Source organism: Bombina bombina, chromosome 1, assembly GCF_027579735.1.
Source record: "Bombina bombina isolate aBomBom1 chromosome 1, aBomBom1.pri, whole genome shotgun sequence".
NCBI lineage: Eukaryota > Metazoa > Chordata > Amphibia > Anura > Bombinatoridae > Bombina > Bombina bombina.
The window spans coordinates 600,841,245-600,859,570 of NC_069499.1; the positions used below are offsets into that span (position 1 = coordinate 600,841,245).

The 18,326-nt window shown below is 35.9% G+C and overlaps 1 protein-coding gene across 2 annotated transcripts in view; it reads right to left on the reverse strand.

The window, feature by feature from the left end:
• Window positions 1-18,326, reverse strand: part of GABRA3 (gamma-aminobutyric acid type A receptor subunit alpha3) — a 177,745-nt gene that overhangs the window by 90,120 nt on the left and 69,299 nt on the right. For both annotated transcript variants that reach the window (XM_053691083.1, XM_053691079.1), the window contains exons 4-5: window positions 14,216-14,436; window positions 12,384-12,466 (exon numbers count right to left, since the gene is read on the reverse strand). In XM_053691083.1, the coding sequence (XP_053547058.1) occupies window positions 12,384-12,466; window positions 14,216-14,436 (304 nt within the window). The remainder of the gene's footprint in view (window positions 1-12,383; window positions 12,467-14,215; window positions 14,437-18,326) is intronic.

Sequence of the window (18,326 nt, forward strand, 5' to 3'; positions counted from 1 at the left end):
AGTATAATGTAGGTGGCGGCGGTGTAAAGGGGACAGATTAGGGGTGTTTAGACTCAGGGTACATGTTAGGGTGTTAGGTGCAGATATCTCCCATAGAAATCAATGGGATATCTGGCAGCAGCGAACATGAGCTTTCGCTGCTGCCAGACTCCCATTGATTCCTATGGGATCCACTGCCTACAGGGCGGCGGATTGAAAACCAGGTACACTGGGCCGGAATAGTGCCGAGCATACCTGCTAGTTATCTGAAAACTAGCAAAAGTAGTCAGATTGTGCCGAACTTGCGTTCGGCACATCTGTAGTGACGTAAGAATTGATCTGTGCCGGACTGAGTCCGGCGGATCGAAGCTTACGTCACTATATTCTACTTGTGCCGGTCTCTAGCCTTTGATAACTAAGGCGAATCAGCCTCGCCACAAATACGCTGCGGAATTACAGCATTTTCGCGGTTGACGGCTTGATAACTAGAGGCCATAGAGTCCACAAGAAATTATGGTGGGATAAAGATGGAAAGAAAAATAAAATGGGCAGGAATCTATTTTCCAGACACTTCTGCCTGTGAAAAATAAGATAGAGAGGCTCACATAAAGGACCTGACAATTCAGATACTCTCCTAGCAAAATAAATTGTTAGTAAAAACAAAACCCTCCAAGAAAGAAATGTTATGTCCAACGAATGCATTGGTTCAAATGGTGGAACCTGCAACATTTTAAGAACCAAATTCAAATTCCATGGAGGACACATTGGTTTGATCACAGGATAGATTCTAGCTAAAGCCTTGAAAAAATTCTGAATACCAGTAGTTTCGCAATCTTTTTGTGATACAACACAGACAATGCTGAAATCTGACCTTTTAGAGTGTTGGCAGATTCAAACCATTGTGTAAAAATTTAAGAATCCTAGGAATTCTAAAAGAATGTCAACTGAAGTTATTCTTTTCACACCACACTAGAAAAGCTTTCCAAATCTAATGATACATTTTTCTAGTAACAAGATTTCTGGCTTGGTTTAAGGTTTCTATCGCCTTATCAGAAAAATCTCTGTTGAAGGTATCAAGTTGAAACTCGAGATATTGATAATTGTAAGGACCTTGTGATAGAAGATCTTGTCTTAGAAGAAGAGGCCATGGAGGACAACTGGACATCAGAATCAGATTTTCATACCAAGTTCTTCGAGGCCAAGCAGGAGCAATCTAGATTACCAACAATTGTTCCTGTTTGATCCAAGATATCACTCTGGAAAGAAGAACTATTGGCATAAAAATTTAAGCCAGATAAAATAGCTATGAATTTGTTAGATCATCCACCAACTCGGATGGTTCTCACAAAATATCTGGCAAGTTTGTTGTTCAAATGAGAAGTCATTAGGTCTATCTCTGAAAACCCCCATATATCTACTATCTGATTGAACACTTACAAATGCAGAGACCATTCACCAAGATGAAGAAATTAACGACTCCGATAATCTGCTTCCTAATAGGAAAGATTCGAGAAACTTCTTTCACTGCTAGAGAACTGTGAGTTCCCCCTTGTTAATTGATGTATGCCACTGCTGTGACATTGTCTGATTGGAAGTAAAGATGAGGCCAGCTTTGAAGAGCTCTGAAGATAGCACAGAGTTCTAAGATGTTTATTGGTAACATTGTCTCCTAAGGATACCAAACTCACAAGAGCGCAATTAAATAGGCTCCAATGGGAGCCTCGTTCTCATGCCGTGAGACAATAGCATGAGAACCTAGCGCAGCAAAGGGGGTAAGTCGCTCAGTGTTGGCAGCAGATTTAAATATAAATGTATATAAATATATTTATTTATGTGTTTATATGTGTATATACACATATTAACACCTAAATATATATGTATATAAGCATATACATATATATTTACAGGGAACACACAGTTCCCCAAAGACTGCAATGTAAAGGTACTTTTCAGTGCCAGTTTTTTTCTTACACCCTACAGCCACAAAATGTAACCCCTAAAAACTGCTGTATGAAGTTATTTTTTATATTTTAAAAATGCTACATTTTTTAAAAAAATATAAATTACAATATACTTTATTTTGGGGCCAATTGGGGCACTCTTTGAAAAAATTTCAGAGTAGCAATAACCAGACACTTATAATGGCTGATTATTTATTGTGTGCCCATAAACGTGCGAATTTGCCAGTTTACGGCGGGCATGATAAATTAGCACTCAATTTGTAATCTAGCCCATTGTCTGTAATTTAGATCGTCTTTGATCTGTTAGAGAAAGTTTCATTGACATGTAGTCTATTATGACTCAAAGAAAAGATACTCTGGTCTAAGGAGATAGAGAACTCTCTGAAACGTTGATTTTTCAGAGATGATTGCAAAGAAACAACAAAAGTTTTTTGTTATGAGATACAGCTAAAGGTTAAGATTGAGCCTGTACCAAGATATTGTCCAGATAAAGAACTACTGAGCCTGGATTACTGACAGGAGGGCTCCCAGAACCTTTGTAAAGATCCTAGGAACGGTAGCCAGACCAAATGGAAAAACAAAAACTGATAATGTTTGTCCTTGAAGGCAAAACAAAGGAAATGATGATGGTCATTGTCGATAGGAATATAAAAGTAGGCATCCGTCAAATCTATCATTGACATAAATAGCCCCTGTTAAACAAGGGGAAGGATAGTTTGAATTGTTTCTATTTTGAAGGTAGGAAATTTGTTTAGAGTCTTTAAATCCAGAATTGGCCTGAAAGTTCCCTCATTGTTTTGGAACTATGAATAGATTGGAATAAAAAAAAAAACCCTGGCCTTGTTCTTGTATCTGAAATTGAACTATCATTCCCATGAGTTCTAATTCCTGAACACAATGAGGAAAGGCTTAACATTTACAGAGTTCTTTAAAACATGAGACAGAATAAACCTTCTTCTGTGAGGCCTTGATCTGAAACCCATCCTGTACCCCTGAGAAAAGGATCCTAAATACAGCTTGAGACCAGGCGTAATCTGCCCCCTACCAAAATTGAACCTGGATTGGGGGGGGGGGGGGCGTACCTTCATTGTGATTTGGCAGTGGAAAAGTGGACTTTTTGGACTATTTAGACTTGTTCCAGGAACTATTCCTTTTCCAAGAAGGTCTGGAAGATGCTTGTCTTTGATTGGAGGAGAATAATTGTTGGTTGCTTGATTGACAAAAGGAACAAAAATTATTTGAAGATTTACCTTTTCTTGAGATATAAAGGCACCCTTACCTCCAGAAACAGAAATGATAGCTTCTAGATAAGGTCCAAATAAAATCTTCCTTTAAAAAAGAAGAGTTCAAAGTACCATGTCTGCTGACCACGATTTGAGCCACAAAGCTCTTCTTGTCAAATAGCCATGTTTTGGTATTTTTAATTTTAAGATATCAATAATCGTATCACAAACACATTTTCTTCAACAGATATTTCTGAAAGACTTTTAAATAAATTGTCACACCAAAAAAAGACAAAGCTGCTATCACAAAAAAAAATCAAATCCCCCTATTAACTGATTAAAATATTGAATACCTCCTTTTAAAGTGATCTAAGGTGTACAATCTTAAACATAAAGGTGAGAGAGTCAGTACATTGATCCGGACCATCAGATAGAACTGTACCCTCATGAGAATCTGAATCTAAAAGCAAATGATAAGTAGATCCAAGCCTCTGAGATTCAGAAGGGCCAATAACATCAGATAGTTGCTTAATGGAGAATCTCTTGCGCTTACTTGGAAGAGGCATAGCCGCCATAATCTCAAATACAATAGAACGCACATAATTTTCTAAATTCTGGAGAAATTATAAAGAACTCTCTTGAATTTTACTGAGGGAGGAAAGATTCCTTTAAAGGAAAAAGCAGTAGTAGACAGCTTAGGATGAATAAGGAGATCCATACATAAGCTACACAATTGAGCTGGAGGAGTGATAGGGATTAATTTACAAAAAAAACACCTGAATAAATTATCAGAGGATCTACCATTTAAAGGATTTGAATTGGAGGGGACTGTTCCAGAATGTTCTATTATGAAAGTGAGAAGCAGACTGCAAATATGACAATAATAAAATAAAGGCCCAGATAATAAGCCTTATAGGAGACAAATATAATGACAGTGAAGTACTAAAAACAGTAAATTCAGAGAGAATATGACAACGTGACTCAGTAAAGAAATTTGAGATAAATAAAACAAAAAAAGGCTCTCAAAAATTTATGGAAGCTTACTTTCTCCACAGGTACCAGAGATTCAGAGTAGATAACAGGGAGAAACACACTCACAAAAAAACAGGCAGACTGCGTGCGCTAACCAAAGATGGTCCGTTAGTGAGGGGCAAAAAAATTAACTATGACAATCCAAAACAAATAGCGCTAGGTGAGCTTTCAGAGAGCCCGGGAGCTTTATAACAATAATGTGCAAATATCAAAAGCCTGACAACAATATAAGTATAAAAACCGTAGCGTGCTAAATAAAAAGGAAAAACCTTGGCATAATAATTTCTATAAATCCTGTGATCGCAAACAAAAACCCAGGAGTGAAAACAGAGTATAATGAAAGTGCTCTAAAAAACCAGAAGGTGCACAAATGAAAGTGACTGCGTTAAATAAAAAATAAATGCTAAAATTATACATTTTCCTCCATAACACATAAGCCCTTTAAACCTAATACTAAGTAATAGGTGTGATTACAACTGTGTAAGCAAGCATGTCTGCTAAATCCTCTTGCTATGATGTACCATGACCTATGTACCTACTAATATCTGGTGGGCTATATGAGTGCCAGTGTGATACACACTTAACTGACTAGTACCCCAAACATTGTGCTTACCACTGAATAATGACTACTATCAGTGGGTAACCCATCAAGTGCTGAGCACATTACAGAAGACGATATAAATCAAGGAGTATACCAACGAACAAACAGGAGGTGGCTAGGGACCTTTCCTGCGACACCTGTGGCAGGCCTGTGACTAACTCCCTTACTGAAAATAATTGTGTCACTACCCCATACTCCAATCTCTCCTCCATCTCTAAATAGCAGATCTCAAAGGGAGAAATTGAGGCCTCAACTCAATCTGAGAACCCCTCTCAAAAGAAATCTGAAGAGCACCTCAATTCTTCACTTACCCACTGGGAAGCCAATTTAAAATTGGCATACCAGTGAGGTGGGAAGGGACAAGTGCTTTTGAGAATTTTGGGAAACTCTGCCTCCTCCTAGTTGCTAGTAACTGAAGTCCATGACTAACGGATAGTGGGCTCTCACCACAATATGAAAGAAATATATTAAATAATGTAAATAAAGCATACTCAAAATTGTGCAGCAGAAACAGATTGTTTTCAAAAAGGGCTCATATTTGTTCTTAAGTCCACTACTTATTAAACTCTCTACCAGCTCTGAGCTGGAGGATTAAAATCACCCCAGATTAATCCGACCTGGGTCACTGAAAGCCCCTGTGGCGCAAGAGCAGGGGTGGCATTGCAAGGGCAACCACTCTAGAAATTAAAATGCAGGCAGCATGTTCACGGTTGGACATATTCCCTTATTGGGTTCCCTGCACTTTGATAAATATATATTACACATGTGCAATAGAACCTATAATGGATTTCCTTAGTTCTGCCAGCAGTGCATCTTTACAATTAATGAAAGCGCAAATCAGCTTTGATGTTATTAGTTTAATGCTCCTTAGTCTAGTGGGGAGATACAAATTGCAGCAATAAATATCCTGAGCAATCCTGATGCTGCCGTTGTTTCTGTGATGAGTGATTCTGGAGCTCCTATGTATAAACGTTGGCCATTCTGTACCAGTGCAAGATACTGTGGAGCTGAACGCTGTGAAAGTGGGTGACACTGGGGGTGACATCACTGGGTGCACAATTTCCTTGTGCAAAGCTTGTGTGCCCCTACATTCCTACCAAGGTAGATCTCCATGCTAAGACTCCTATAATAAGTCTACCTGAGGATTTGGAAACTAGGACCTTTTGCATTTCTAACTCCAAGGAACAGGTGAAGATTTGATAAAAGAAGGTATATGTCATAAGAGGCACTTGGCTAAAAGAGTGATTTCTGTTTCTGCTGCAGTTAGGTGTATTGTACCTTTAAAGAGACCTAGAAGATCAATTAGGCCTTAATTGCAGTAGTCTGTGTTTGTAGCATATGGCTGCTTGTGTATTGAGTTACCTCTGCCCTAGCAATTAATACATGGATATTCTGGTTTGATTACTGCTTTCCCTGACTACACTTCTGTATTAACCCTTTGTTTGGAATTATTTAGTATATGACTTTAGTTTGTTTGCAAACTCTGCATTTGTTTAACTATTTGTACTGCTGTTCCCTGTGAGCCCATGACCCAGACTGTCTGACTTAGATTACCCTTTTGTTAAGATCTGCATGAAGTAACTTACACAAGTTTATATTCGTCTGGATATCGAGACTAAACTTATACAAAGGTATGTCTTTCTTTGATATTCAAATTTATAAACTTACAGTTACTTTCTAGTACTAAATTGTTTTGTAGGAGCTGATTAAATAAGTAGCTAGAGTTCAGCTACTAAGTTTAGTATTATTGCTCTCTTAGCCCTGGCCTCTGTTGAAGCACTGTGTTAATGATCAGTGCATCACTAAGGACACTGAGAAGACAGTGCTCAGACAGGAAAGTGATTTTGCTGGTTCTTAGAGTATATGACAATGTGTTTTATTTTACAAATGTTATGCAATGGTAAAACAAAAAAAATGTGCCTTTATAAACATTGTGGGCCAGATTACAAGTGGGGTGCTAACAGTTACGCGCAAGCGAAAAGGGGTTTATCGCGGGTGTTTGCGCACCTCTGTTTTTTGCTCTTATTATAAGTTGAAAGTAAACGCGATTGCTTGAGCGCAATTGAAGTTAACCCACATCAGGATACTGCAACCTTAGAGCTCTGGTTAACTATTTCGCGAAACAAAAAAGTGTCACAAAACACATAAAAAATATGTTACAAAGTACAGTTACACTCATAACACCAAATAATAAAAATTATTTAAAAAAAAATATTGCACAGAAAAGTTATAAGGGCTAAAGGGTATTAGGTCTCAGGTGTTAGGAAAAAAAAGACTACAAAGGGCTCTAACATAGAAATACATACATATAGATGTCTAAATATGCATATGAATGTTTATATATGTATGTATATATATATATATATATATATATATACATACACAACATATATATTTATATGTGTGTACATATGTATTTATGTATTTATATGTGTATATATGTATTTACAAACATATACACATATAACACATACATATGTATACATATGTAGACATACAGTATATGTGCATTGGAGTCCTTTTTCAGTTAAGTAGATGAAAACATGAAAAAGCATATTTACGCAATATTCATTTTTAATAAAGTGTTATACTGTGTATTTACTGTAACTATTTCACATTCTAATGTCCTTCACAAAACAAAATATGTTCTATGTATTTATAAATAGATATTCCTATATATAATATATAAATATATATATATGTATAAATATATACCTATATATAATTATATATATATATATATATATATATATATATATATATATATATATATATATATATATATACAGTATATATATATATATAGAGGTATACATATATATTTGTGCAAAAAAACATCAGATATATATATATATAGAAACATGTATTTATGAATGCATAACATATTCTGCTATGTGAAGAACATTGGACTTAAATATTCACAGCGCACTTCAGAATTTGCAATCAGCTTTGCGAAAGAGTAGGGTGTTTTCCCCCCAGTTTTTTGCTCCATTGACTTCTATGGGGGAATACGTTATTGCGAGCAATATTCTAAGTTCGGCTTTTTACACACACAGTGTGTCCCATTAGGGTAAATTAAATTATATATAAAATTATTTGCCTGCCAAATATAACTACATAAATGACCTGATATATGGGCCCATTGTTCATTGGAAAGAGAAAATTTGCAGGGGAGAGCAAAATTAGCAGGGAGCAGGGGGAACACTTTTATAATTAAATACTGTAGCCAACACAAATCAGATAACTCTGCTTTCAGTGTATAGTATCTTACACTCAGCTCTACTTTTGTATTGCGTTTTTTATTATGGTAATAAGTATTTTGACATAATCTCTCTACCGTTTAGTTTGCAAGTAAAAACATCTATAGGGGGAAAATCTTTAGAAATTTAAGCTGCTCACATGGAACACCCTTGTTCAGTCCACACGCAGAGGCAGTAACATTTATTTTACAATATGGAAAATGATACGCTTAGAATTTCGTATTATAAATATTATGTCACAGTTTTTGTATGCACATTGTAGATTTACCATGATTTCTACTGTGTGCCTTAAAAGGCCATGATACCCAAATGTTGAAACACTTGAAAGTGATGCAGCATAGCTGTAAAAAGCTGACTAGAAAATATCACCATATCTCTATGTAAAAAAGAAAGATATTTTACCTCAAAATGTCCTAAGTATTCAAACCCCATTGCAAAAGACTTTAAGCAGCAAATCAGTATGTCTGTCCTGGGACAGCCAAGGGAGTGAGCTTCGTGCACACTCATATTATTTCCCTATTCAGTTTAAGGAAGTTTACTATGAAATCTCATGAGAGTTAAGTAAAATCTCATGAGATCACAGTAAAAGAGTTCATGACCTCAGCACTGCTAATGCTGATTGGCTGCTGTTCATTTCTTCTTTTTTTATGTGCAGCTAAGCAGCAGCTAAAGTATAATTTTTTACACAAAACTTACTCTGCTGAGCTGAGGAAATTGTGAGGTAAAATATGTTCCTTTTTTACATAAAGATGCGCAAGTGATATTTTCCTGTCTGCTTTTTACAGTTATACTGCATCAGATTCAAGCGATTTAGCATATGAGTATTATGCCCCTTTAAATATTTTTTTCATGTGTATTTTCAATTCAAAATTTAAATGTGAGTTTTGCATAACAATTTCATAAAAATTATTAAAGTAGTATTGTATTTTTACTGTGGTATTGCATATTAATTTTTTACAATACAGATGTAGTTGAAAGTATTACCTGTGCATTTTAATCAAATAATGCACCATTCGCCCTGAAAAGTGTTGAAATAAAAAAATCTTTTAGCATCCATACAGTTGTGCACAATGTATGGAGCAAATGCTTGCTTATTCTATAAAGACATTCTAAAATGGCCTGGACAATACTATTTGTACCCTTTAGAAGTTAAAATAAAGAATTGTTTTGTAGTGATACTTCAAGCAGACTATTCACTTTTACAGATGACAGATGTCTTCAATCTTATAATAAAATGTTCAGTTTAAATGGATAAAATTACTCAGTCTGCTGTTGTGTGTCACTGTGTGTATCACACTGAATATGGAAAAGAGAAGGAAACCAGAGAGTTGCCTGACGAGGTTAGAAAGAATGTAATTTCAAAGCATGGTCGATGTTAAAGGCTAAAAGTCCATCTCTAAAGAGTTTGATGTTCCTGTGAGCATTGTTGTAAATATTATTAAAGGGGCATTACACCCAATTTTTTTATTTTATGGTTTAGATAGAGCATTAAGTTTTAAACCACTTTCCAATTTACTTCTCTTTTCAGTTTTGCCTCATTCTTTTGCTATCTTTTGTTGAAGGAACAGCAATGCACTACTGGGAGCTAGTTGAACACATCAATAAGCTAATGACAAGAGGCAAAAAAGCTAATTACAATTGTATGTTCTATCTCTTATGGGTTTCATATCCCTTTAAGAAGTTTAAGGCTACATTCCTGGAAATAGCTGCAAGAGGAAAATTGACCTAAGAATGAGGAGAAAGATTGTTCAAATGGTGGAGAAAGAACTAACCACTTCAAAATAGATCCAACCCGACATTAAAACTCAAGGTGCAAAGGTTTCAAGTCGCACCATCCATCACAGTCTGAATAAAAATGGCTCCATGGTATAAGACCCAGGAAGACCCCACTTCTAAGAGAGAAACACAAAAAAGCCCGACTGGAGTTTGCCAAAATTAATCTTGACAAGTCAAAGTCCTTCTGGGAGAATGTCCTTTGGACAGACAAAACAAAAATAGAACTTTTTGGGAAATCACAACAACTCTATGTTTACAGAAGGAAAAAAGATTTCAAAGAAAAGAACACCATCCCTAGCGTGAAACATGGAGGAGGCTCAGTGATGTTTTGGGGTTGGTTGCTGAATTTGGCACTGGGTGCTTAGAATCTTTGCAGGGCAAATCATAAATCTGAAGACTATCAAGGCATTCTGGAGTGAAACGTACTGCCCAGTGTCAGAAAGTTGTGTCTCAGTCGCATTTCATTGGTCCTCCATTAGGAAAATACCTCAAAAAGCAGCCAAGAATGGATGAGAAGAAAACATTGGGCCATTCCAGAGTGGTCTTCTATGAGTCCAGATCTGAATCCTATCAAACATCTGTGGAAAGAACTAAAACTTGCAGTTGGGAATAAACAACAATCAGACCTGAGAGAACTGGACCAGCTTGCTAAAGAAAAGTAGTCCAAAATCACAGTCAAAAAGTATAGAAATTTTATTCAGAGCTACATAAAATGCTTAATTGCAATTATTGTCTCCAAAGTCTGTACTACGAAATATTAGGTTAAAGGGACAGTCTAGTCAAAATTAAACTTTCATGATTCAGATAGGTAATGCAATTTTAAACAACTTTCCAATTAACTTTTATCATCATATTTGCTTTGCTCTTTTGGTATTCTTTGTTGAAAGCTAAACCTAGGTAGGCTCATATGCTAATTACTAAGCCCTTGAAGGTCACCTCTTATCTGAATGCATTTGACAGTTTTTCACAGCTAGAGGGTGTTAGTTCATGTGTGCCATATAGATAACATTGTGCTCACAACCGTGGAGTTACTTAAAACTGGGGAATAGGTAATAAAGGGATTATCTATCTTTTTTAACAATAAAAATTCTGGAGTAGACTGCCCCTTTAAGAGTACCAATATTTTTATCTGTACCATTCTCATTTGTGTTACTGTTTAAAGTAATATGTGAAGTCATAAAAGTAAGGTTTAGTTTCAATTAATTTTGTAAAGAATTGTCGATACAAATACTTTTGTTAATTTTTACTTAGTTCAGAGAAAATTGTGCATTTTCCTAAAAAAAAGGAGTAGGGTATTAATACTTCCGGCCACATCTGTATAATTTAATTTCAGTATTTAATTTATTTGTTTTATATGATTTGAAAGATTTTTTGTTAGCCCTTTATTATCGTATGCATCGTCTTCACATATTTAGATGCAGCAAACACACCCTTGCAAAGTAAAAATTGTCTTTAGAGAATTATGACAGGGGCTTCAGTGTACTGGCAAGATTTCTTAGAGCAACTAACAAACCTAGAGTGCTTTAGAAAATCAAGCTCTAAGAGAGTTTATCTAATCAATATTTGGTATTATTGTAAATACATGCTTATACATTATTTTCTATTTTTGCATCTCCCTTTGACAACTTTCAAAATACTAAATTTATCTTTCAGGAATGATTACCTCTGCGCCAAGCATATCCTTTTTCAAAATTTATCCCGCATGAAATTCACATTTAATCAGGCAATTTTAATTTGAAAGTTACATAGCTGTGGGAGCTCTGATCTACTTGACTGCACATGGCCAGCCCAAGTGATAAAATGACTCATTATGGCTCAGTACTTAATGTTAATGGTAATATTTTAAACAAAGTTTGGAGGCACCCAAGTTGTGGAGCAGTAAACGGCTAAAGTGCATAACATTGCATTGTGTGGTATAAGGTTGGGACAGAAGCAAAGGAGCAGTTTACTCTGGGATGGTAGTGCACTGAGACCATCTCAACTGGTATTTAAAAGGTCAGAAGTCACCTCAAACCACCAAACAGTAATCTTATTTTGCATTTTGGGTATATGCATTCATTTAAAATATTTAACAAAACAATATGGGGCATATTTATCAAGCTCCGAATGGAGCTTGATGCCCGGGGTTTCTGGCGAGCCTGCAGGCTCGCCAGAAACAGCAGTTATGAAGCAGCAGTCACAAAGACCGTTGCTCCATAACCTGTCCGCCTGCTCTGAGCAGGCGGACAGACATCGCCGGAAATCAACCCGATCGAGTACGATCGGGTTGATTGACACCCCCTGCTGGCGGCCTATTGGCCGCGAGTCTGCAGGGGGAAGCGTTGCACCAGCAGCTCTTGAGAGCTGCTGGTGCAATACTGAATACGGCGAGCGTATTGCTCGCCGTATTCAGCGAGGTCTGTCGGACCTGATCCGCACTGTCGGATCAGGTCCGACAGACCTTGATAAATATGGGCCTATGTGGTAATATCAAGTAAACTGTTGCAGACCTCTATAAATATAAGGGTTGTCTACACAAGTCAAAAGCATAGATAGTGCTATAAACACTCACAACTTCCAAACTTCAAAGGACAGGCATGCACGTCCATGGGGAAATCCTCCAGGTGCATTGGACACTCGGCGTGAATAGTGAGCCTGCGTAATAAAAGGTATAATATTACCATCCCTATTACATAATATCAGATTGCATGTGCCATGTTGTCATATTATATGACAACCTGTTAAACACAATATCCTCATGGCATTGCTGCATTATGGTATTATACTTTCACAATGGCTCCATCAAGTTATCGCACGTAACTAGCTATCACTGTGAGGCTATAATGACCATAATGTACATAACTACTAGCATATTTATGTTTTGTGCTGCTCTAGAAACAGATAAATATGCCAAGTCCATCAAAGACCATTTTATACTTTATTGCCTATATTGTTTTGTTTAGATTTGCCTCAACTGAGCAGTTTACAGATAGAGTAGCGATTTGACCATTCTGACAGTTGCACATACAGCAGTAAATTATCCCTTATAGAAGACACACAGCACTGACTAGTTACTTATTTAAACCAGAAATTGTATTTATAACAATAATTACCTCTTTTAGTCAGCCACATATACAGCAATGATTGATCACATAAACCAGACACACCCTCTCTATGGGTCTCTCTTATGTTCCATTGTGGGGATGCATAGTCCTTCCATGCTCTTCCTTATTAATATTTTCCAAGACATACAGGGGGTGTGGTGTTTGTTATCCACAACTACAATATATATCTTATGACTTTGCAGAGATAATTGACTATATGCATGACATGACCCATTATAGCAACATCAATATTTATGTAATTTACTTTTTGGGGAATGGACCTCTACCCTTCATATGATTGCTGAAGCCTAATTGTGTTGAAGGTCTATAGAAGCCCCATGATGTCAACTATTGGGCTGTTTGATGATTAAATTTATTATGGGATCCAGATTACACCTAAATGGATTTACACATTTAGGAACATCTATTTTCCATATCTGGGGTAAAACCTCAAAGCCCCAGGGATCTGTTCTACTCATGGTGCAGGATAAAGTCTAGCAATGGAAAGGGAAATGAGTATCGCTGTGCTTGACACTGCAAGCAGTCATTGTGAGAGTAATATGAGAGCTGTTACAGTGACCAGACCAGACATGCCCTCAATCACCTTAATTCATATAGGATATATGATTATCAAATGCATGGCAGAATTTAATCCAGAAGCCCTTTAGCAAATGCATTCACTGGAACTGAGCTCTTGCTAGTTTTGTCAATACTTAGTATATCTAGGCCACTAATAATGAGATTTAGACACACAGTGATTGTGATAGAGCTGACAAAGAACAAAAAAAAATATAATGAGCAAGATAGTGCTAATGAAATGAAATTCATTCTGTATGAGAAGTTAGTTAAAATAAAAAGTAAGAAAACCTTTGACAGCAAGCCATGAGATGGAGTGAGGACCACAATATTCTCTTGTGATATTCATTATCATGAAATTTAGATAATTAACCCATTTCTCATAGCATACAAGAAAACTTCACCTCCCATGATGTCCAAAACAATGATAACAAAAATGAGGGAAAAAAGTTCTCTAATAGTGTATATTAGTGATAATGAGATGTAGTCCTCACCTATATGGTGTAAAAGACAGTGATAATGAAATGCAGATCCCAGGCTAGTTCTTAAATATAGGCCACCGATGATATGAATCAGACTTCACCTATATGATGTAAAAGACAGTGATAATAAAATGAAGACTCCGAGCAAACAAGATGATAAGGAGATAGCTGACCCATGGTTTATTAAAAGACAATAATAATTGAAGATAATGATGAAAAGGACAATTTGATTAATTTCTCACCTCATGGTGTATAGAAGGGTTCCATTATCTTCGAGTCTAAGCAGTTTGTTTGGAGTCGTCATGTTGTGAGCCACAGATTTTTTTCCATTGTGGAAAAAGGTGTCTGGTGTCCAGATCTTGCTGGCCAAAAGGTTATTGAGGGCCAGAGTCTTCATAGGACCATGAAACTTTAACCTCTCATCTAGCCAGCTCTGCCTAAAGAACACATCTATTGTGTATTCCTGAGGAGACATGCAAAGAATGAGATATCAGTAATTATTTGAGTAATCTTTGAGCTCTTACAGATTTTTTGTGCAATATTTTTTTAATACTTTATTAGATAGTGTTATTATGAGTGTAACTGTACTGTGAAACAGTTAACCAGAGCTATGAGGTTGTGGTAATCATTCTTTTTTTTTTTTTAAATATATTTTTATTTGGTTTTTAAAGTACATAAAATGCAATAGTATGAAAAACAAAAATATTAGACAATATTATCTTATATAGGATCTTGCATCAAAAATGAAGGAAAAGAAAAAGATTTTAACATGAGTTAGCCATCATGATACATCAAGATATATGACCTATATTGAATTTAATTTATATCAACTCTCAGATAAATCATCTGTCATTTATTTACCGAGTATGTTATAAAGTCTGGGCAGCGGTAGTACCCTGCCTAATCCATTAAAGGGGAGAAAATAAAGAAAAACATTCAAGATATATGACCTATATTAAATTATATTTAAACCAACTCTCAGATAAATAATCTGTCCTCTATTTGACAAATATGTTGTAATAAATCTGAGCTAATATCCTGCCCAATTCAAAAAACAAACAAACAAAAAAAAACACAACACAGCCCCCTCCTCTCTCAGCTTCCTTTCTCCATAATAGATACATACCTTATCCTTTTCCCCAATATAGGTATTGAGGGTACCAATCTAGTACAGTATTCTGAAAGATTTGCCCAATAATTTGGGAAGTGGCCTGCATGGATATTTTGTAACATGTAATCTGAGTTGCTAAAGGGTCTTACTAGTTGAGATTGCAAATTTTCAGTGAATGATTGAATAACTGGTATCCATTTGTAGAAAAAAATGTTTAAATTGAGGATTGGTCGGATGTAGGGGCTCTAGCTGTCTTCGATCTTTTGAGAATGAGATTCCTTATAACTAGTATAATTGTATTGACTAATTCATTATTCTTAGATTGCTCTGAGTATTTAGTTAGAAGAATTACATGTTGTGGTAAGATCTGAAATTCCGTTAAGGATATTTTTTTAAACCAATCATTTATTTGTCTAAATAATAGCCGAATTTTGGGGCATGAACAAAAATAATGGAATATGTCCGCAAACTCTGAGCTTAATTTTAAACATATTTGATTTGTAATATACCATTTGTTTAAATGATATGGTGTTATATACACTTGATTCATTACTTTCAGATGCGATTCTCACCAAGCAATTGGGACCCAAGTTTTATTAATTGATTTTAAACTATTCTGTATGTCTGCCATATTAATCTTACGCCTAGATTTAGAGTTTTGTCGGTAAAAACCTGCGGCTCTAATGCTCATATTTTTTCCAGCGCTCCCTTAAGACAATGCTGGTGTTACGAGTTTTCTGAATGGCTGCGTTAGCCTCAGAAAAGTGAGCGTTGAGCATAATTTAGATCCACTTCAACCCTCAATACCAGCGTTGCTTACGGTAGCGGTAAGCTGGAAAAATCTGCTCGTGCACGATATCCCCATAGGAAACAATGGGGCTGAGCTGGCTGAAAAAAAAACACCTGCAAAAAAGCAGCGTTCAGCTCCTAACGCAGCCCCATTGTTTCCTATGGGGAAACACTTTCTAAGTCTACACCTAACACCCTAACATGAACCCCGAGTCTAAAAATACCCCTAACCTTACACTTATTAACCCCTAATCTGCCGTCCCCACTATCGCTGACACCTGCATTTTATTATTAACCCCTAATCTGCAGCTCCGGACACCGCCACCACCTACATTATCCCTATGAACCCCTAATCTGCTGTCCATAACATCTCCAACACCTATATTATATTTATTAACCTCTAATCTGCCCCCCCCCAACGTCGCCGCCACCTACCTACACTTATTAACCCCTAATCTGCCGACCGGACATCGCCGCCACTATAATAAATGTATTAACCCCTAAACCGCCGCACTCCCGCCTCGCAAACACTATAATAAAGGTTATTAACCCCTAATCTACCCTCCCTAACATCGCTGCCACCTACCTACAAATATTAACCCCTAATCTGCCGCCCCTACTATAATAAAGTTATTAACCCCTAAACCTAAGTCTAACCCTAACCCTAACACCCCCCCTAAGTTAAATATAATTTAAATAAATCTAAATAAATTTACTATAATTAAATAAATTATTCCTATTTAAAACTAAATACTTACCTATCAAATAAACCCTAAAATAGCTAAAATATTATTAATAATTACATTGTATCTATTTTAGGATTTATATTTATTTTACAGGCAACTTTGTATTTATTTTAACTATGTAAAATAGCTATTAAATAGTTAATAACCATTTAATAGCTACCTAGTTAAAATAATTACAAAATTACCTGTAAAATAAATCCTAACCTAAGTTACAAATACACTTAACACTACACTATCAATAAATTAATTAAATAAATTAACTACAATTATCTAAACTAAAATACAATTAAATAAACTATAGTACAAAAAAAAAAACACTAAATTACAAAAAATAAAAAAAATTACAAGAATTTTAAGCTAATTATACCTTATCTAAGCCCCCTAATGAAATAAAAAAGCCCCCCAAAATAATAAAATTCCCTACCCTATACTAAATTACAAAAGTAATCAGCTCTTTTACCAGCCCTTAAAAGGGCTTTTTGCGGGGCATTCCCCCAAAGTAATCAGCTCTTTTACCTGTAAAATAAAATACAAGACCCCCCCCCAACATTACAACCCACCACCCACACACCCCTACTCTAAAACCCACCCGATCCCCCCTTAAATAAACCTAACACTACCCCATTGAAGATCAAATAAAGAAGAAAGTACCCAGGGAGCTCTGGTTAAAATCCAAAGTGCTTTATTAATTCAATTTCATTAAAACTTTTTCCTTGCAGCAGCAAAGTCAGCAAACAAACAAACAATCCGTGTGCTTGCAATCAAACACACATGGTGCTTCCACTGAGGTAGCGTCAGAGGGTCAGCTGACGCGTTTCGGCCAATAGCCGTAGTCAAAGCTGTATGACCCCCTCACACACCTCCGTGCTTTAAAACACAAAAGGTTATTTCTCATTGGTTAAATAAATAAAAACATGACGCTACTCAATTGCTACCGGTGATACATTTCAATGCAATCAGTGAAAGTAACTTAGTTTCTGTATACATTTGTAAATTTATTATACACATTTTACACATTTTATCTGTTTGATATATGTTACTAAGTACATTTTCCCAGTATATCGTTAAACCGCTGCTGCTGAAGCTCTTTACCCATTCCTTTTACATACATATCTCTTTGTAAATGTTTCTTTATTACCTAGTAATTGTATTTTATAATATGTTAGATTATTTTTGCTCAAATTGAAGCTATGTTTGTTGTATTTGTTTATTTTGTTCATTTATCTATTTCTCTTATTCCTTTCAAAAAGGCGATTATGATTTTTGATCTTAATAAACTTGTCAAAGGTATAATGATGTAGTACTCATATTTGAACACCCATTTTCGTTCTGACCTGACTATTTTTCTCCTTAGCTTATCTTTTCTTTTTATTTATTTTTATTTTTAAGGGATCTTTTTCATTGCCAGAAGTTTATTACATCGGATTCCATATTTAGACCCTTTGGAAATCTGGTCTGCAATTTTATCATCCAGTACACTTCTTGTTTACCTAAGATGTAATCTAGATTTCCTCCTCTAGCAGGTGCCCTAACTTTCTGAATTATTGTCCATCTCAGCGTATTTGGACTTTTATTGTGTTTCCGTGAAAAATGTTCTATAAGGGGTGTAGTCATAGTTCCTTGCTTGATGTTTGTGACATGTTCCCGTATCCTACTTCTTACCTCCCTTGTTGTAAGACCTGTGTACTGTATGTTGCAGGAGATGCA